The following is a 22259-nucleotide window of genomic DNA, read 5'->3' on the forward strand; positions in this document are numbered from 1 at the left end:
AAGTAAATAGGATCATGATTTTCTTTGAGCATCTGTATTTATTTGGCTGTAACAAAAATACTTCATTTCATTGTCCACTGTTAGGTAACTATTCAGAGTGCTTATTTGCTACAATTTTTCTAAGAAAAATGTAGCTTGAAATGCATTTTAAGCTTTCTGCTATGTTTGTTATAGTTCTTCGGGCAGATAGGTTTAAAAGAAACATACAAGATACCTGAGCAAGTTCTTGCTGACCTATGCAATACCTGCCTCCTAATAGGTCATATTTCAGCTCCTATATTTTTGACAAATAGCCTGGCTCTAAAAAGCTCTGTCCATGGTGCTGAAACATCTCATGATGTATGAGCGTGCCTTCCTGATAAATTCTAATGTCAGCCTCTGTCTGATAGTGATTCATCAGGATGTAAAATTTGTGTTTGGGAAACACATTGAATTAGCAAGTTTTATATTTTCGATGTGTTAAAATTAACACAGTTTGTCCTTTTGTTTTAAAGAGTTCATAACAATTACCTTCCACTTTGTCAAAAACAGCAGGGTTTAATTAGAAACTGTCAAGGCTATCATAAAAGCAAAAGTCTGCATTACCAAATAAATTGATATGGCTACCGGCTGGAAATGTTCACAGACCAGTGACATGTTGATAACATGCAGCAAGCTATTGTAAGAAAAGTTAAACACTTCATTATGAACAGGCAAAGCAGCAATTAACATGGAAGCCTTATTGCTTTGTAGAGGTAAGCGATTTGCCTATAAAAAGTATGGCTTATTATCTTAGAAGGTTTTTATTGTTTCAGGATATTTTTTTTGTACACAAATGCATTTATTTTTTAGGACTGTGGGTCTTTGTTTGGAAATATGACTTAAAACCCTGAAAGACTTTGGTTATTTTCTCCAAGTGAAATCTTTATATTTCCTATTTTAGATCTTTAAATGATTAGTAATGTTTTTGGCACTTCAGTGATTTTTTTAAGCTGTGTTTTTTAGGTGTCTTAAATATAGTCATAGAGAACTAAATCTTTTCCCTTTACTCTAAATTAGTCTTTGAAGCTTTTTCTGTTTATTATCAAAACTATCCTCTTAAATTTTGTTACACTCTGGAATTATCTGATTTATGTCATTTTTGTATGGTGGTGAACAAAATAAAAGGGAGAATTTTATCAAATTGAACCTGATAAGCATACTCTACCAAATATCTAATATGTTTAAAGTAAAATTTTAAAATCCTACTCTTGGAATATCCTAGTCTTCTAAAATTCTAAAACTTGTGGTCATCCTGGGGAAAGAACCCTTCACTCTGATCATAGCAGATTTCAAGTCAGCACCAACCAGGTAAGTTGCTATGCAAGTATATAAACCTCCCTCTTTTGGGTTCTTGTACAACGTGTTTGGTTGTTAGATTTGAAACACAGCAAATTATTATATCATTTTCTTCTTACTGCAGTGAAGCACATTAAATATTCAGAATCAGAGATTTGAAAATTAGACCTAAATCCTAAGTCCTGCCAAAATTTGGCAATATTTTCTGCAAAGCAAGCAGCTTACAGTTGAGGTACTACTAATTATTAAAATAAAATTTTCAGTTCCTCAGATATTGGATTTACATTATGTGAACTTAACAATTAAATCCACTCCAAAAGCTGCTTGTTAAGAAAGTATTTAAGTGATTGCATGATATCCCTGAGGATTTGTTTCTGTCAATAAAGGGTTAAATAGAGTGTTGTTGTTGTTGTTGTTGTTGTTGTTGTTGTTATTGCCTTTCAATACAGATAAAATGTCCTAAATTCATTCTTGTACATTACAAATATGTAATTACAGAACCCAATAAAAGTGTCTTAGCATTCCAAATTTCATTATAGAAAAACACTTTTAAAAAATGCTGTCATTTAAATGACACTTGATCAGATGACATTTCCCAGAAATTATTCTTTATTTAGAAACAAAAACAAGACAAAAGCAATTGATTTTAATCCAAAATGTATTTTTTTTCTTATAAAAGAGACCCACATACTCACTGTGTCTACTCTACAGAATTTGTCCATTTTATTACACCACGTGTCAATTCAAGTTATCTAGTCACTGCAAAAACTCGTGGCTAATATGTGTAATACAACACAGGAGGAGGTATTGCTCAGTTCAACTACTCTTATATACTTAAAAAAAATACAGAAATGTTTTTGTCCACTTTAACTGTAGTCCAGACATAAAAGTTACATGAAAGTTCTAGAAAATGGAATTATTTTATTTGGTTGCCACAGTACCCTTTGAAGCCAGGTAATTAAAATGCTGAACTTGTACATATTTCCCTTGGTCAGGAGCAGCATTGGTGAAGCTTAAACTTCTTTCTAGAAAGTAATATTTCTCTGCTTTTGTCTTTTTTCAAGCATAGGTGCAGTCTTAAGATTTTCTTTGAAGTAGGTTTACTTCGTTGTTTTTAGGACATATTTGTTGGCACACCTATAACAGTTGCTTTCACTTCCAGTGCTGTACTTTTTTCCTTGCCTGCTTCCCAGAGGTTGATTAGAGGAGGATAAAGCTCACTGAATGCAAAGGTTGGTTTCTGTAAGTAATTCCTCACATAGCTATGTCCACCATCACAGTTCATGTCTTGGGAGAGGCAACTGAAAAGATATATCACACCAATAATCCCCAGAAAGCCTCCAAGGCAGGCCATAAATGTGGTGGTGTTACTCTTTTCATATTCTTTTTGATCAGGGTCCAAACCTTTTGTGGTGACATTTACACATTGTTTTCTGGTTTTTTGATAGATGGTGGGGATATCAATACAAATTTTATACTCAGTTGATGGGTTCAGATGAGTAAGATTATATACCTTGACATCAGATGGTATTCGAGCACTTTGGGCAGCATGAGCATTTTCAGTCTTGACAAAGGCTGTCCACTTAACACTGGATTTGAGAATTTTAGAACTTGCTTTCCAAGACACCAGAACTGAATTGGCCTGAACATCTTTTATTTTAATATTTAAGGATTCATTGTTATCCTGGGGAAAAGAACCATCCACTTTGATCATAACAGACTTCAAGTCAGCACCAACAAGGTTAGTTGCTATACAAGTATATAAACCCCCTTCTGTTGGGGTTATGTCATTTATATCTAGTGTGCCTTCAGAATGGACATAGAACTTGTCTTTCAGAGTATTAGGTAAGAGTTTTTGACCAGAAGGTGTTATCCAGTAGATTTCAGGCTGTGGCTCTGCAGTAGCTCTACAATGCAAGGAAACATAGCTCCCAGTGTCTAAATCCAGATTAGAAGGAAAGCTCTCAGGAGCTATAAGAGGGAGACATATTTCCATCATTTCTCTGAAATGTACCTGCCGAACATTTTGTCCTTGGAATTCAGGTGGGTCCACACAAAACAGTGAGTCTGGCTCCATAAATCGAATGTTGGTTTTGTTCATATTAATCCAGCGGATGACACAATCACACCTGATAGGATTGCTGTGTATGCTGATCTCCTTGAGGTTTGGCAGAGACTCAATTGTACCATGGTACAGGGCACTAAGGGCATTGCTGTTAAGCATGAGTGATTCCAGCTTGGGTAGTCTGAAAAATGCATTTGGGTGAATGTAAGACAACCTGGGGTTGTTTGTAGCTTCTATTTTTCTTAAATCTGGCAGGTTATCCACTGCAAGACTGTCGATGGAAATCAGCTCAGGCATATTATTTATTCCCAACTCTTTTAAGTGTAGCATATTGCTGAAATCACCCCTCCGTATTCTGTTAATGGGATTTTTATTTAGATCCAGGAATTTGAGGTTTATAGCTTTTTGGAGAGCAACATGGGGCACTTTAATAAGCCTGTTGTCGTAAAAAGAGATGCTTTCTAAGTTTTCAAGTCCAACCAAGGCATTATCTGGTATTTCCGTGAGGTTTATACCAGCTATAACCAGGCTGCGAAGATTGATAAGCGGCTTAAAGTTCATGTCTTTGATCCTGATGATTGGATTTTCCCCAATCATCAGAATCTCCAGATTGGGAAGAGCATCAAACCACTTACTGTTGATCATCTGCAATCTATTTGAGTTGAGATGAAGTCGAAGAAGATTATGTAGGCCAATAAAGGCTCCGGGTGAAATTGTAGAAAGCAAGTTGTGATTAATATAGAGTTCTTGTAAGTTGCTCAGTCCAGACAGACATTTTTCAGGCAAGTCAGTTAGTTTGTTTTCCTCTAAATACACAGAAAGAAGCTGAGGCATCTTTTTTACATTAATATTGGTGACTGAGGATAAATTGTTTTGAGATAAGTCCAGGCCAGTAAGGTTTACTGGAAAGTCTATGGAGTATTCAATTTTTGCAATATTGTTAGTCTGTAGGAGCAGAATCTGTGTGTCAGCAGGCAATCTGGCTGGGAAACTAGAAAGACCTAAATCATTACAATCCACTGTGGATGCTTCCAGATAAATGGATCTGGGTGTAAACCAAGGCCTGATTTCACATGTACATAATTGTGGGCAATCCGCTTTTTTATCTACAGCTTGTACTAGTGTAGTGATAGCGAGGCCAAGTAGCACATGAATTCGGAGTGGCATGTCCTTCATCTTAGCTTTCTTCTTCAGAAATTTAATGGGCCCTTAAGGATTCCACAGTCACTGCGAGTAAGTTCAGTAAGAGCTGATTGATAAGGAAAATAGGTGCATTTGTCAAATGATGAATGCCATAAAACCACAAAGTTTTTCTTCATGGAAATAAGTGCTGGTGTCACAATTGTCTTGTCCAGAGATGTCATGCATATTGGAAAACAGACCACTATCTCCTCTATGATAGAACACTGATACACTTTCTGAAGATGGAGAATGTATAGATGGTCACAGGAAATTGAGCAATTCATTTATTTAGGAGTGTGATATTCACATCCCATGCTTGTTCAGTACTTGCGGGAATAGCAGCATGATGCTGACTATAATAAAATAGAACATAAAAGAAAAAAGAGAAGATCAATTAGTCCAAAGGAAAAAAAGATACCATAATTAATACCCATAAAATACCATGATTGATTAACTAATTATGATTATCTTACATATAATTTTTTTTAGTTTACAATTAACTCAATATGTTTTGATGACTTTGTCCTTGTTATGACTATCCTTGGCTCAGACATTGGACAGGCTGAGAAATCAAGTCTTTAGAAGGCTGAAGTTATATTAAACACAGTGAATATGCTTCTAGAATTTTTCTGTTACTTCCCATCTTTACTTGTTTATACATGGGAATTTTGTTTATTATATTTGTCATTCTCTTTCATAATTAGTTATAGGGAAAAAGAAGAGCCTTTCAAAGATGATGGCTTGCTTTTTTCTCTTAGAAGAGCAAAATTAAATGGTTACAAATAAATAATACTGTTCAATTACAATTAAATGAGTTAGCCTGTGGTTCCTCGGGTTCCCAAGAGATAAAATTTAGAAACAAATTATGAAATGAACTAGAAGTAGTGGGATTTAGCCAGATTTCCCATTGACATTCATGTTTCTCTCCATAGTCTCCTTTGTATAAAGTGACTTGAATTTTTCAGTATTTGGAAGCGATTAAGTCTAATTTGCCATGGATGTACCTGTAGATTGTCATTCTTTACTGACATTCAGATTAACGTTTGACTGTTTTCTTTTTCCCTGAAAGTAACTTACATCCCATTAGTCACTAAAAATGAAAAAGTAACTTTATTACATGAGGAAAACAGGCACTTAGATATTCCATCTTTTAAGTGGATACTCATGTCTTTATCGCATAAAAATAAGCAATCCAAAATTAGGTTGTAGTTTTGATATGTGCTGTGTTTTAAAATACCACACTGCTTTTAGATGTATACTCCATCAGTTGGACTGTGGGTGAACTCTTCCTGCAACTAGAGCATGCCTGCACTCCTCATTCTGGGGCTTTTTGCCTCCCAGCAATAGTGGTCTTCTGAATGATGATTTTGTAAATACTGTTATTTCTTTCATCTCTGCCCAGTATTGACATTCATATTGGCATGTTGACTTGCTCTAAGATGGGTGTTTCTATGAGAGAGATAAATATATTTGGAAATGCAGTCTCTACAGAGAGAAACATGTTTTTAAGTTAAAAAAATTGTTTTTTAAAATTATAAACAATTTACAGTTAACAGTCATACCTAATTTTCCTCTTATCCTTTAAGAGATGTGACTTTTATTTTAAGAGTTTAATCTCTACCCCCACCGTTGGTCTCAAACTCATAACACTAAGCTCAAGAGTTGCATGCTCTATTGACTGAGCCAGCCAAGGGCCCCGAGATGTGATTTTATCTAAAAACTGAATCGCGAAGTGCGGATAAGTACTAAGTTGCCTTGAATTAAAAGTGTCTTTTTCTTTTTTCATTACTTCATCTGTTAGCTAATCTAAAATTCCACTTTTTAAGGAAAAGTTTTTTTTTTATTTTTAGTTGATGTATAGTTAACATGTTATATTCATTTCAGGTGTACAACATGTACAACAGGTGATTCAAGAGTTATGTACATAACAAAATGTTCACCACAATAAGTGTAGTTATCATCTGTTGCCATAGTAGTTATTGTAGTATTATTGACTATATTCCTTACGCTGTACTATTCATCTCTGCAACTTATATATTTTATAACTGGAAGTTCTTACTTCTTAATCCCTTTCACTTATTTCACCCATTGCCCCACTCCCCTCCCCTTTGGCAATCACTGGTTTATTGCCTTTATCTATGAGTCTGTTTGTTTTTTGTTGTTGTTGTTGTTGTTGTTGTTATTCATTTATTTTGTTTTTCAGATTCCACATAAAAGTGAAATCATATAATTACTTGTCTCTATGTAGCTTACTTCACTTAGCTTAATACCTTCTAGGTCCATTCATATTGTTTGCAAATGGCAAGATTATTTTTTTGTGTGTGTGACTGAGTCCTTTTTTGTTGTTGTTTTGCTTTAAACTGGACCTTTTGGCTATTATTCCTAATCTATTTCAAGTAGACTCTGAGTCCCTTGAGGAGAGAATCTAATATACCTCCTTCTTCACTGAAGATTCCTGATAAATCATTGATCCATAGGACCCTCCACAATCTGGGATTTCTCTTCTCTTTCTCTGTGTTTCTCATCATCTTATGCCATTCTGCATGCAGCCTTCCCTCTGTCAATAGAGCTCTGGGTACCTCATCTTCTCTCTGCCTGGAATGCCTGTTTCTTTGTTTTAGTTACTCTTGCTGTTTGGTCAATCCTCAGTTCAAGCATCACCTCTCTGTGAAACCTTCCATATAACCCCTCCCCTCCAGCTGTACCTTACTGCCCTCCACAGTCATTCCATGGTCCCAGCACACACCTCTATCAGAATATTTACTTGATTCTCGGCCTCACCAGGTAGTCATCTCCTTGAGAGCTTAAGGCCTGCCTGACTTTCTATCCCCAGTTCCTGAGCATGGTGATTAGAATGTAGTAGATTTTCCAGAAATGTTTTGAATGAATGTATAAATGAATTACATTAATAAATGTATATATTCATCTTCTCTACATATAATTTAAGCATTTCCATCTGTTTAATTTACCAGTTTCAATATTCAGCTGCTTTAACATGCATAAATCTATTATACAGAATACATGTTGACTATATTACTAAATTTCAAAGATTAAATTTGAGTATAATCCAAAGGAACATTAGACTTTAAAGAAAAGTCAATCTAATATATCTATAGTTTTTTCCTTAATTTATTCAGTCAATTAATGAGCACCTTCTGTGTTCCAGTTATTGGGATAATAGCTAGAGGGTGAAAAAATGACCTGGACATGTTCTCTTCCCTTCTGAAGGTTCTAGTCTGGAAGGGGAAGCACAAGTAGACATATGGTTATAATTCACTGTAGAGCTGATATGGGAGCACATGGGAAGGGTACCTGAATACAACTAAAATTGAAATCTACTGCCTCTTTCTTCCCCAAATGAAGAAAAAAACCTAGGTACAAAGTACAAATACATTTCTGCATGTTCCCATAAATCATTCAGTTGAGAACTAAGAAAGCATCACTTCTGCCAATTAATCACTTAAATTGACTTTCTCCAGCAGAGGCCTATATCCTTATGTTAACTAGAGGGTTAAAAATATTTAAGATGAACTCTTCTTTTGAGGGATGTTAACCTAATAATGCCACTTTTTATTTTGAAATTACCCTCTGTTTTCTTAAATTTATATCTTTGTTTAATTGGAAACTCTTTTCTGACCTCATTTCATTATATACGTAGCCATATGCCAGAAACAACCACATTTGAACTAGATTTGTTCTGGAAGTTTTGGAAAGGAGAGTTCTTATAGTAGTGAACAAGTTCAAATTTTATTTCTCCCGATCTGTAGGAAGAAATTGTCAGTATGAGAAGCACAATAGAAGATGTGGAAATTTTTCCTTTCTTCATTGTAATATTGATTTTTTTTCTTATGTCTTTGCAAATGATTATGATTCTTTCACTAATGGACTGTTTGGCATAGATTGTTTGCAGGATAATAAGGTAGTAATAATATCTTATATCTTAGTGCTTCATGGTTTTCAAAGCCTTTTCTTATTCATTGTTTATTTTGTTAATAATGACCTTGTGAGAGGGGCGCCTGTGTGGCTCAGTCGGTTAAGCATCTGACTTCAGCTGAGGTTATGATCTCACGGTTCATGAGTTCAAGCCTCGCATCAGGCTCTGTGCTGATAGCTTGGAGCCTGGAGCCACCTTCAGATTCTGTGTCTCCCTCTCTCTCTCTCCTCCCCTTCCCCACTCATGCTCTGTCTCTGTCTCTGTCTCTCTCTTAAGAATAAACATTAAAAACAAAATAATGACCTTGTGAGTTTGGCTGGGAAGTAAATCCCATTTTCCATTTTTTATGTAAAGGTATGTGAGACCCATGAGCCAGAGATCACACAGTTAATAAATGATGGGGTGACATTAGAAGCCAGGTTTTGCCTTTAGGTTCAGCAGTTCTGTCTAGTAATCCACACTGCATTCATGTGTAGAGATGAGATGAAATAATTTTAACAAAAGGGTACTGTAGTGATTTTGTTTCTCAGCAGGGCTGTCACTACTTTGGTCTTCAGCTTTTCAGTTAGAAAATTAATTTCATCAGTCTACTAATAGTAACTAGTGTGAGATTCACACTAACCATACTTGCAAAGGATGAAACAAAATGCCGGTACATTACAATGAGAAATGTGACTGTCAGGAGAATACAGATGTCTGAAGCTGCTGGCCAATGCTGTTACTTTATTAAAAAAATATACTTGGAAATACAAATTATGTATCTGCAATTTGTGAATGTAGAATAAGAGGCAGGTAAGTCAGGTTAGAGTTCTTAATTACCATAGCCATTGTAAATGATAATCTGACGTTACTGCTTTAGTAAAGATTGTATTATCACAGGAACCAGACCTCTTGAGTCTCATGGCCCTTGGAATGATCTCAGCCCCGAAACCTCTGTGCTGGGAAACTTTTTCCTGGATTCTTTCTTGGTCCCTTCTCTGTGTTTTAATCATTTGTTTACATTTCTTTTTTTCCCCTTACTGAACATAAAAGTGTTAGACATTAGATTATTAGATTACCCTCTTATTAGATGGAGATGACTGGATTATTATTTCCTTACTAGATTATGAGATTATATTATTAGGGTCTGGGTTCCACTTACTTTTGTGGTTATATTATTAGTGCATTTGATTGGTTGAGTAGTACCTAGCCTTGTACCTCCAGTGTAGGAGTAATTAAACAAATGTGTGCAAAATAATGACTCACAAATGTGTCTTTCTATAATTTGTATTGGATGATAGCATATGGAATAGTGATGAAAATGACTTTTTTTCTTCCTAAGTAACTGCCAATAAGTAACACAGAACAAAATAAAGAGAAACAGATACGCCCCCAGAGTTTTACAGAATTTTTTTCTTATTGTCTGATGGTTAAAAAGGAGACATATCACAATTGTACAACAAAGTATCCACTGGCAAAACAGAAAATGGTTCACTTTATAGGCAACAATTTAAAAACATAGCTGTTCTTTAAAGCCACATTTTAGCTTTACCCCTGAGACAATGGTTACTGCTGTTGGCCATGTCAGGATTTTGGCTGAATAATTATAATGGCAGCATTGATTTAAGTAGAGATTTTTGTTTTTTATATGCATCTGTCTAAAAATTTTTAAAAATATTAAGCTAATTATATCACTAAAAAATTGACCAACTTAACCCCATGTTCATTCTTTGAGAATTTTAATGCCATAAACCCTCTTACTTTTATTTTCTCTCTTCCCCGTCTTTCCCTCTCCTCTGTTTCCTTTTTGAATACATTGAAAAAATAATAAACTCTGAAAAATTATTTTCAATCTTAGAAAACTTGCATTACATAATTATTGGTGTACTTACATAATTTCCCATATCAAGATACCAGGAATTTTTTCTTATAAAATAAGAGCAGGAAAATTGTACTTCAAGAAATCAATATTTCAACTTGAGTTTTAATGGTTTTAGGGCGGTTGCTTGCTCTGGAACCTAGCATAGGCACTGGAACATAAGTCTTCAATAAATATTTATAATGTGGATGGGCGGTTGTAAACAGATAACATGTAGGTAAACTATCTTACTTTTCTTCCTTAAAATAGAGTAAATAAGCCATATACAAACTATTGTTATGAACAGTATATGCATTGCCATTAAGTGATTCCCATTTTTTATGGTGAACATTCGTATATATGGTCATATTCTTAGGAGGTAAGGACTAACTCATAATTCGCTATTTTATTTCCAGTTGTTTTTTAAAGGTAAAAATATTTTAGAAGGTTATTTTTGTATCTTCTTTGAGTTTTAAAGTCAACTGAATCTTTTATATATTAAAGCAAAATAAATTATAATTGAATATTATAAAAGTTCAGCAGATAATGTTAATGAAATGTCACCAGGAATGAAAACTGACATCTCAAGGAAATGTATTATATAAAGGCTCTTTTAAATGATTTGAATGAATGAGTCCTACAAGTTCAATGTCAGCCCTCATTAGAGATTATCATTTATCTACTCTTTCATTTATGCTTCCATTCCGTCTTTCCATAAATATTTGCTGAGGGCCTGCTGCATCGGTCATATGCTTTCATTTGTAATCTCATTTCATAAGATTTGTAAAAATTGAAACATAAAAAATTATTTTTCATTGACAGAGTGTAATTTGACTGTTAAGGCTTTTTTGTGTGTGTAGGTGGAGTTGGTTCAGAAGATCTTTTTAAAAAAAATTTAAAGCATTTTAAGATGGGGAATTTTATTAAAATTATTTTCTTAAGTTTATTTATTTTGAAAGAGAGAGAGGGAGAGAGAGAGAATCCCAGGCAGGCTCTGCACTGACAGCGTGGCTCAATCTCACCAACTGTGAGATCATGACCTGAACTGAAATCAAGAGTCAGACACTTAACCAACTGAGACACACAGGTGCCCCAAGATGTGGAATTTTCATTCAACATATGTCCTTTGTGCTTTTTCAATTTTTCTTCACAGTATATTTCATTTTTCTTATTGGCTCCCCATGTAGATTTTGCCTGAGGGAGAGTCAAAGTCCTAAAACATTTTATGTTTCAAATTATACATACAATATATGTATAATTCTACTCTGGCTGGCAGCATGAAACTTTACAGTCCAGGATATTAATTAAGAGAAAGAAGTTTTAGCGCTTCCCAAATATTAGAATATTTTTAATACCTGTGGATACTCATTATAACTTGAGATTTCTTTAATCTAAAAATAAAAAATGTTTCTAGACATACTTTTATATGGAAACTTTTAGGGCAAAAGCTACTTTTTTCTTGGTAAAAAAGTTCGTTATTCCTTAGCTTCATCTGTTTTTCATCTCTTAAGAAACATTATTGAACAACTGCTTTTTGGCAGGCACTGTTGTAGACACTGGAGAGTCAGCAATAAATCAGATGCAGTATCTCCTTACCAAATTCTCAGTTATCCAAGGTATAAATGGTTAGGGATGGTGCACAATAGAGTTGACACAATAAAAGTATATGCACTGTTCTCTGATATATATAGGAGGGGATGCTCCATTCTATCCATCCAACAGAAGCAATCTGAATGTTCTGTGTTCTTTTATGTTGCTTATCTAAAAAGTCAGCTTAAGTATACCGAGGAAACACGGGGAAGAAGATTTAAAATCCACTATCTTTCAGATGAATTTTTACAATGCTAAAGCTTAAGAACAAAGTGCGCTTGTTTCCTGTAATTCATTATGTATATTATAAAGACTACAGAGTCTGAAGAAGAGAAACATTTGGATATTTAAGTTCAGAGATTTGTGAAGATAGGAAGTTGCCATGGCTACATTAAAGCCCAGTTTTTCCTTTTCTTCTATAGCAAATTGCTAGCTAAGTTCATTTGTATAAAGAACTTAAATTCTATTTTCCCATTATCTGGTTTTATGCCTTTGTTGTAAGGCTCAGTCTTTCTTCAGTTCTAATTGAAGGTTCCATATCCCAAAGGTATTGCTGAATTATACTAAATGCATTCCTATAAAAGGGTATTCATTTTGCCTTGAGAAATATTTATTTTCCAGTTTTTCAAAACTAATTGTTTGAATTGCGGGTCAACTCTCAGGAAGTAGATAATGGTAACTATTTAGAACAGTTTAATGAATGTTATCTTATAGTATTCGTCTGTTGACAAAAAATTGATATAGAGAAGCAAGTTTGCTTTGTGATATGAAACATGGGTCAGGTTTACTAGATGATTTTGTAATTGTGGACAGGATACCTTATTTTCCTGTGCCTCAAGTCATGGATCATTAAAATTTAGAAATCAGCTATATGACAGTTAAGGTTCTTTCCCATTGTAAATGTATTTATTACTCTGTAAACATGAAAGGGTTTTAAAAAGATATCTAAAAAATGGTTGTGAGTAAAGTGACTTATTCAGTTTTAACCTCTGTATTTAATTGATCATAGGTTTACATTCAGTACTCTAGTCCTATGTCCTTAACACATCAGGGTCAGTGAATTTTAGTCATGAGGTTTTTAAATGCTATCAGATTAATTACCTGGAGTTATTCCTATTTAATTTCACATTTTTATCTACATAGTAGCAAATGAAAAAAGAGAGTTACTTTAGTCTCAAATTCAGGCATGCTAACTACTGGGTAAATAAATTGCCTGGATTAAGTCCCTTGATGGAAAAAGAGTTGTCAATAACTATTAATATTGATATATAAACAATGTAACCATTATGACTGAAATGTTTCTATATATAACCATTATGATTTCAAGGTAGGGATTTTTGTTACTATTGAAGTATCAGTCACCTGGATATATTGGGTATCATATAAAATCAGCATATTTTTGGTGTCGCACATTTTTCAGTGGAAATGGGTATAGAGATCCATTTGGTACTCAGCCTCATTTCGACTATGAAACTCTTTGTTCACATACAGTATTACCTATATTTACATTAAGTAAACCATAGGAAAGATCTATTCCGGTTAGCACATGAAGTAGGGTGGTGTAGGAGAGTGTGGTAAGGCAGATATCTGGAAGGATATAGATGGTACTCAGCTTGGCTTCCTGTTCATAGCATCTGATCCTGAAAGGGCTCCAAAAACCTCACTTTCTGAACCATCCATCCTCTCTTAGAAATAAAGAAATGGAGACCCTCAGAGGTGAGGTGACTCATGTAAAGGTGGTGTATTCTGGAGGACTGTTGAAAATTTGGGAAGACTTTAGCTGTTGTTTCTAGTGCAGATTCCTCCACCATCATCCCAGGTTATAGGCCTGCCACAGTTAGGTCTATTTCTGTTGGCCCTGACCAAATCCAAATTAGCCTCTCTTGTAAGGTGGGAAGAAGCTCCAAGTGTAGTATGATAGCACTCAACCTTCATGATAAATATTAGCTACATAATGGATGGGGCAGGGAAGAAGGAAATGCTCAGGAAGAAGATGGGTAGAGTAGTGGCATTTAATAATAATACAGCAATGGCAAACATGTCCCATGTGCCACGGGTCTCATACCGTACATGAATTCCCACAGGTGATCCTCATGTCAGCTCTTTCTGTAGACACCATTGTTATCGTTATTTATATACAAGTCCAAAGAGGTTAAATGACTTGCCAGTTTACACTCCCTCAGATGTACATTCACATCCCTTCATTTTGCTTCTCAAGCCCATACTTTACCTTTAATCTGCTGAAATTAATTAAATAAGAAGGCCCTAGACTGAGGTGGCCCTAAGGCTAGGGGTCTGCGTAAGCAAACCAAAATTGAAGCTGTAAATGCCTCAAGGTTGTGAAATTGAAACCAACCAGGAACAGCCAAGTAGGCTTTAAACTATAGCCGATCAATAATTCTCTTTCTTTGCTGACACACTTTCTCTATAAAAGTCTCTCTCCAAGTGCCTGTCAGTGGAGGCTCTGGTGAGGTGCTGCCCTATTGGAATTGATGTAGGCTCAAATAAACTCTTAAAATTTTAATATTCGTCAGTTTATCTTTTAATACTCTTAAGCTCTACTTTCTTTCAAATGTTTATTAACATAGGACCCATCATCTTATTATCTTTTTCAGAAAGTTATTTCCTCCAACTGGATAGGTACACTGGTTTTTGTTAATTTGTTTCTCCTTCTCTGATTTTAAAAATAAAGAGTTTTATGCAAAGGAAATTTCTAAGGCAGCTGAGTGTTGCAGAAGTGAAGCTAGAATAAGAAAACCTGTTTTCTGGGTCTAGTTTTGCTGTGCCCTTCAGATAAACCATATTGTTCTCTGAGTCTTAGTTCCTTGAAAAATGTGAGGTACGAACAAAATTCTCACTATTGTTTCCAAATTGATGATTAATGTTCTTTGAAATCCCATAGAGGTTTCTTAAGCAGTTGCCATTATACAGAAGTCTGTTAATAGGAGCAAAATTGTTTTTGCTATTGTACAGAATTTATGTACTGAAATGTAATGTATTCCCATACAGTTAATGGCTACTATCACTATGGCTGATTTCCTTAGATTCTGGCATTTTCAGATTCTCAGATCAGGTATTTTGAGGTTCTCAAACTAGCTTAGATTCTTTTCTGTTGCTTTGGCAGGAATAGCTATAGGTATTCAAAGGTATACAAGGGACCTTGTATAGGTATACAAAGGAAAAAAGAAGAGGATATATTGGATATGATTTTGTATCCGTGTCATGTTTAAGACCTTATATTTGAACATAGAGAACATTCATGCAGATCTTAAGTCATGTACTATTTCCATCCCTTATGAAATTAAGCTTGCGATGAATTTCTTTTAGAGAAACCAAGAGTAACTTAAATAGCACGATTCTTTTTTTCTCCCAAATCTTAAAATATGCTGTTAGGCAGATTTTGAGGGAGTCTTGGACTTTTTATGTTTTTCCTTCTACTGTTTTCAGAGTTGAGGCTTGTGCTGCATGAGGAGATCCACAGGAATAAAGTAAAACAGGGACAAGATAGTTTTCTTTAAAAAATAATTCCAGGGGCACCTGGGTGGCTCAGTCTGTTGAGTGTCTGACTCTTGATTTTGGCTCAGGTCATGATCTCATGGTTCCTGGGATTGAGCCCTGAATCAGGCTCTGTGCTGACAGCATAGAGCCTGCTTGGGATTCTCTCTCTCCCTCACTCTCAAATAAATAAATATTACAAAAAATAAAAAAATAAAAAACTTAAAAATAATTCCTAATGTGGCACCCCAAAACATGAGATTTGTGGGAGCTAGTTATAGCATAGCTAAAATCAAGAAGGATAATTTTTAGTGCAGAAAATCCCCCATTATAATTTTCTTTTAGAAAGTAGGGAATGAAATCTGAGTCTCAGAAGTGTTTCATATTGGTGTAGCGATTTCTGTATACTCACAAATTACCAGCTTGTAGTGATACTGTCATTTCTCATTATGAAAAGAATTCTGATTTGTATTTATTTTTAATTATAGTTTTTGCTCAACCGAGCGCTTCATTAATAGCATTATATGTGAAGTTGATTTCTGTACATGATTAGCAAAACAAATGATATTTCTAAGCCAGAACTTGTCTCTTTATGTTTGTATTCTATGAGAATCACTTCATGTATTGAGGAACTCTACAAAACAGTACTTCATTCAATATCCCGTGAGAGCCAATGGATTTGGTTGCCTGCTTTGCTTTTTTAACTCTTTTTTAAAAATTTTATTTATTTATTTTGAGAGAGAGAGAGAGCGCACGTGAGCGAGGGAGAAGCGGAGACAAAGAGAGAATGTCAGGCAGCATGGAGCCCAAAGCAGGCTCAGTCTCAAGAACCATGAGATCATGACCTGAGCTGAAATCAAGAGTCAGTCACTCAATCCAACTGAGCCACCCAGGCACCCCTTAACTTCTTTTTTTATTATTCCCTTGTTATTTAGCATGTTTCAAGTGTAAATGTCTTTGTGAGAAAAGCACTCAGCTATGCGTTAACCTTAACATTCACTTATCTTAGACTGTAGTATATAATCATCTTATTTTCCAATTTTGGAAACAGACTAATGGAAACCTTGCTTCAGGTTATGATTGAACTATAGATCTCTATTTAGGTGACTGAAAGTACTTAATTTTAATTTGTAATTTTTTTAAGTTTATGTATTTTGATACAGAAAGAGAGAGAGAGACAGAGAGAGAGAGAGAGTAAAGCAGGCAGGGAAAGGCAGGCAGAGAGGGAGAAAAAGAAAATCTCAAGCAGGATCTGCACTGTCAGCTTAGAGCCCAATGTGGGGCTCGAACTCATGATCCACAAGACCATGACCTGAGCCAAAATCAAGAGTCAGATGCTTAACAGACTGAGCCACCCAGGCACCCCATTAAAAAAATATGACAGTACTTTAGCAGCAGCGTTTTGAAAGCATGTAGATCAAGAATTGAGAGAAGACCCCATGACCTATAGACTTCATTTCTAAAGTAAGATATCCCTTACATGCTATCAGTACATAATTTGTGTTAAGCTCAAAGCTATTTCACTATATTGCCTCGTGCAAACATAATATTACTGACAGATAAATTTACATAGAGATTTCATATTTTCAGGTTTTCGTCATGTTTGTTTACATTTTAAATGTCTGTCAAACTGTGGCATATTACAAGGGTGCTACTTTTACTAAGATCAGAAGTAGTTTATGAAAGGATTCTTAGTACATTTACAAATTCATAGAGAACTTTGAGATTTTGTTTACTTCTATCTCAGAAGTATATATGTATTTTTATGGGAAAATAATTATTCTCTTGACAAAATGCATGTGTGCATGTACATGTCTATATGAAGATCACTTCAGTTATGTTCAGAAAATCTTCAGTTTGAATTGACTAACCTTTTGTACTAAAGTTTCCCTTTTGTTCCAGTTCTTATTCCTATAGTAGATGTTAAGGGTAATTGATTTAGTTTGGATGAATTTGTATTTAAAAATTTACATGGGCGGAGGCCCTGGGTGGCTCAGTTGGTTGAGCCTCTGATTCTTGATTTTGGTTCAGGTCATGATCCCAGGGTTGTGGGAATGAGCCTTGCATCAGGCTGTGATGCATGGAGCCTGTTTAAAATTCTCTTTCTCTCTCTCTCTCTCTCCTTCCCCTCTCTCTGCCTTGTGCATGTGCTCTTTCTCTTTAAAATAAATAGACAGAGGGGAACCTGAGTGGCTCATTCGGTTGAGCCTCTGACTTTGAGCCTCTGACTTTGGCTCAGGTTCAGTTCCTGAATTTGAGCCCCACATCGGGCTCTCTGCTGTGTGCGCAGAGCCCGCTTCAGATCCTCTGTTCCCACCTCTCTCTGCCCTTCCCCCACTTCCGTGTGTTCTCTCTCAAAAATAATAAAAAATTTAAATAAAATAAAATAGATATATAGAGCTATATATAAGGAAATAAAAAAGCAAACAAACAAAATTTTACATGGGTGAAGAGGAAAACTTCCTAAATATGCTTTCCTATTTCCCTTCATACTTTTAATTTCAAAAACCTCAGTCTCATTATTTAGTTCCAGTTTATTTGGGGAGCTCATACATTGAGGTGATTTGTAAATGATGCCATCCTTTTATCTTCACAGGCATTTCCAGCTACATTTGGAGATCGTTTCCCTAATAATCCACTGATTGAATGACAAGAACTACTTACAGTACTGCCTTGCAGTACAATAGTTTTGAAATGCAGGTCTCATGCAGACCTGCTATCAATTATCCTACATCTCAGATGAAAGCATTTGGGGTAATTATGCAGATAATTTAACCAATTTTTAAATCATTTTCTTCTTCATTGGAAGATCGCCAAATACCCTAACCTAAATCTTTGAAGTCTCTATCTTTGATTCACCTGAAGACTGTCCATAGTTAAAAGAAAAGAAATAAACAATGATTCCAGCTTGAGTTGGTTCTATGGACCATGCATACCGCCTTGTGTTTCTGATCTTATAAGCATTACTGTCCCTTAGTCTTATAATTGAGAGGACATGATGAGCATATATGTGCCCCTCCTCCCTCAAAAACAACAACAACAACAACAACAACAAGAAAAACGTGCATTCTATATTTTTGCCACAAGGCAATGTCTTTATACCAATCTTAGGAAGAATGATTTTTCAAGCAAAGATATGTCACAAGAGGATGGTAGAAAAAAGATCTTGATCACATCTGTACTTCTTGATTAGCTCAATTTGGCAGAACAGAAAGTCAATGGTTTGTAAAGAAGATAAGAAAACCTCTGGACAGAAATCCTTTGATGCACTATAGATAGAGAATGAAGAATATTTTAGTTGAAATATTATTTTAGAAAACTCAAAATTACATTCCAGGGAAGAATGTTCCTCTGACAAGAACTCAGAGTAGAGGGTCTCTGGGCAGTTCAGTTTCTGTTCTGTATATGATAAAATATTGTTTTTTCTTTGGTATTAAACAAAACAGCATGGAGATCAGTGTGTTTTATATTTTTACTAAGGATCATGAAAATAAGTTTTGAAAAGAATTGAAATAAAATGAGCTCCTGTGGTCAAAACATTTCTTCAAGTGCAATGAACAAGAGAATAAATCATGGCACCACATTCCAAATGTGTCATGGGTCAGCACATGCCTGCCATGCATTCAGTGATAGATGATGCTTTTCTGTTACTGTAACTTAGAGCTGATAATGCTGATACAGTCTGTATCATTAGTTCCTTATAATGAGCATGGAATTGTCTATTTTTATTTGAAAACTGTGCCAGATTTCCTTCATGCTCTATGATTTTCCCCTTATACTCTTGACAAGCTACTTAAAACAACAGAGTCATATTTGTGTCTATGGCTGTAAGATTTTAAAACAGAACAAGAAACACTCCATTGAAACCTTGAAAAAATATTCTTGAATTATGGTTTTGAGTTTCAAAAGTAATTGTGTAAACAAGGTATAGAGGCAGTTTACATGTCTTTGTGTGTGTTTGTTCATCTTTTGATGAGAAGAAATTCATTACTGGACCAGTCCTGGACTCTTTCCCTCACATTTACATTGACCAATGATTAATTTGAGAAGACCTGGTGGTCCTTTGAAGGAGTCTGAAGGGGCAGACAAAGTTAATTCTTGATGTACAATAGGTCAGGGAAGCTTTATTGTATGTTTCATGTGTGGAAATAAAAGGTACTATATGCAGGTTACACCTTTGAGTTTCCTTCTCCCTGTCACTTAACTTAAAGCCACTTAACTTTATGGAAACATCACTACAGCTCTTTACTTGGGGTTAATTATGTAGGACTGCCTCATGTAGACAACCTTGTGAGATTTGGTTGCCTAAGACCCTCTTGAATTCATTAGAAATTATTACTGATGCAGGGGATACAATTTAATTCACATTATACCTAATCATAATGGGCTTTATGATGAATTCCACCTTAATAAGTTTCTAGTGATATTTGACCACTCTACTATTTAAGGATTAGGCTACATCTGGGTAATGAACATTTGAGGGAATATGAGATCCCTAAAAACAGTGACATTAAAAAAAAAAAAAAGAAATAGGTAATGCCTTTCGGTAGTGGATAGAAAGGACTAAAGCTAAATGAGGAAGTAAAAAAGGCGAAATGGCCATTTCTTTAAAATGAAAAGTAGTACACTTTGTGGTTGCCTACCAAATTTTAATTTTGTGTTAATGGACATTATAGGTTTTTGCTAACATGACTTCTTTTACAATAGCTGCCTCCTGAAGAGCTTGGGCAATATGCCAAATTAAGCATCTTTTGGGGGGGGGGGGTTTGCACATGGCTAGAGGACCAGTCATGGAAAAAGAGTTCTAAGTCTTATTGGGGAGAAAGGGTGCTTTCAAAATAATGCTGTAAATTTACATGCACTTTGTACTTAAAATCCTGGAATTCATCTCTTATATGGAGTAGGTGAAAACTGGGTGAAAAATCACCTTTGGAAGAATTTCTTAATGATAATCTCCCTATAGATAATTTAAGAATATGTCTCAAACTATCATTTTAGGCTAAGAAAAACAAATGGTTTTACACTATGTTATAGTAGCTTCACAGGGTAGGATTCAATACATTTTTATTTTTGATTACTGGATTTCAGTTATGAGAAGAAATTTTCCTTTCACACAATTATATGATTCAAAATCTAGAATCCTTTAAACTTGATCTGGGACATTCATCTAAATTTACTATTCCCATGTGTCCAGCCAAAATTACTTTGTGAAATAAAGTTAATTTACCATTATTTTCTCTTACAGGAATATTTCTCATTGCTCAATCAAGAATTAGTCAACATTGATTTATATTATGAGAAACTTTCTCTGAAGCTTGAGTTGTTTGTATTTTGTACTTACTTTTTTTATATTATATTCATATTTTACATATTTTCTTCAAGTACAGCTATGTAATAAAGTTTAGATTAAACCACTGTGGGTTGGAGTTCGAGATATAAGTTGCACATAGATTGAAATTTTTTTCCTGATTTCTATTAATTGTAATTCATGTTGCTGGTTAGTAACATTACAATGTGTCTTTGTGATTATTCCTGGTATCAAGTCGACTTTCTTGGAAGTTACAGTTTTGTTTCAGTGAATGAAAACTATCTTCAGTATATGAGTAGAATTAAACTGTATCAGGATAATGAAAAACATGGAGCTGAAAATTTTTAGTTTGAAAATTTTTTTTAATGACTAATTCCCATTAACTGGCTGAAGAAACAGACTAGAAAAAGCATGTATTTTTCTCTAATGTAGATTTAATTCCAGTATCCATGGACATGTAGGGTCTTTGCCGATTTACTTATCCTTGCATAGTTTACTACAGTCCTGGTCCTAAAAATTCTTTAAGGTTCTTTTCATTTCCATTAATTTCCTATTTCTATCATATAACCATATCCACAAACAGCAAAAACAACAAAATAGCACTCACAATGTGCTACATTGCAAAAATGTAGTTTGATTTTCCTTTATGTCCTTCTTTGATACCTACAATAATTCTGTTGGCCTGTGTTGCTATGCCCTCTTTACCAGTGATGTCTTGTTCTGTACTGCCTTACCAAAAAGTACCGCTTCGAGTCATTGTCCCTGTTTTGTTTTCCTTGAATGGCATCCAAGACTACCAGCAATGATTTATTTACTTTTGGTTTATTGCCTGCCTTCCCCCACACCAAACCAATTTTCCAGAGGACTTTTCTCAACACTGACAGACTTTCCGGTTTGGTGTGGGTGGAGGCCAGACCTTGTTTGTTGCTTGCTGATAGTGATCAAATGCAAAGTAGTCATTATCTCAACAGCCTCAAGTTTGTGTCTTTAATGAAGCCTAGTTGGAATAAAGAATCTGTGCTAGAAAATGATACTTATAGAAGACACTGTGTTCCCCTAAATACTTTAGGGCAGAAAAAACACCCTTGTCATAATAACATTCATATACACTCTTAACGAAAAAAGTTAATGCAAACCAAAACAAGAGACGCTATTAGTCAAAACTGGGCAAATATTGTTGGTACCAAGTTTCAGCAGAAGCCCCCAGAATGCATGAAGCACATATGAAATGAGTAGAATTTGCTTGAAAATTTAAGCTCTGTATACCAGATTCTATAATATCAGCAGAGTCGGAAGTGTAAGTATGATTCAGAGCTTTGAAATGGACAGTTGAGTGTGACAAATAAATCTTAAGGGGTTCACTATTATCCAACAAAATGATTGCCCACTATATCTGCAATAACAAATCAGTGGCCTTGACATATAATCTGAGCATGAAGAAACATTGATTGAATCTCCTTTTGAGGTTATAACTTCAGTAGCACCATAATTAAATAAAGCATGTGGACTTAAAAACTTCAGACACAGTAAA

At 34.9% G+C, this 22259-nt stretch overlaps 2 protein-coding genes across 6 annotated transcripts in view; one reads left to right on the forward strand and one right to left on the reverse strand.

Moving 5' to 3' along the window:
• The window catches only part of IMMP2L (inner mitochondrial membrane peptidase subunit 2), an 873838-nt gene that overhangs the window by 426564 nt on the left and 425015 nt on the right, over positions 1 to 22259 (forward strand). The gene's annotated exons all lie outside the window — the stretch shown is intronic.
• Positions 1715 to 22259, reverse strand: part of LRRN3 (leucine rich repeat neuronal 3) — a 37721-nt gene continuing 17176 nt past the window's right edge. The window contains exon 2 of the mRNA XM_015066969.3: positions 1715 to 4917. Coding sequence (XP_014922455.1) covers positions 2432 to 4558 — 2127 coding nt within the window. The 5' untranslated portion in view covers positions 4559 to 4917 and the 3' untranslated portion in view covers positions 1715 to 2431. The remainder of the gene's footprint in view (positions 4918 to 22259) is intronic.

Source organism: Acinonyx jubatus, chromosome A2 (assembly GCF_027475565.1).
Source record: "Acinonyx jubatus isolate Ajub_Pintada_27869175 chromosome A2, VMU_Ajub_asm_v1.0, whole genome shotgun sequence".
In the NCBI taxonomy this organism is placed as follows: Eukaryota; Metazoa; Chordata; class Mammalia; order Carnivora; family Felidae; genus Acinonyx; species Acinonyx jubatus.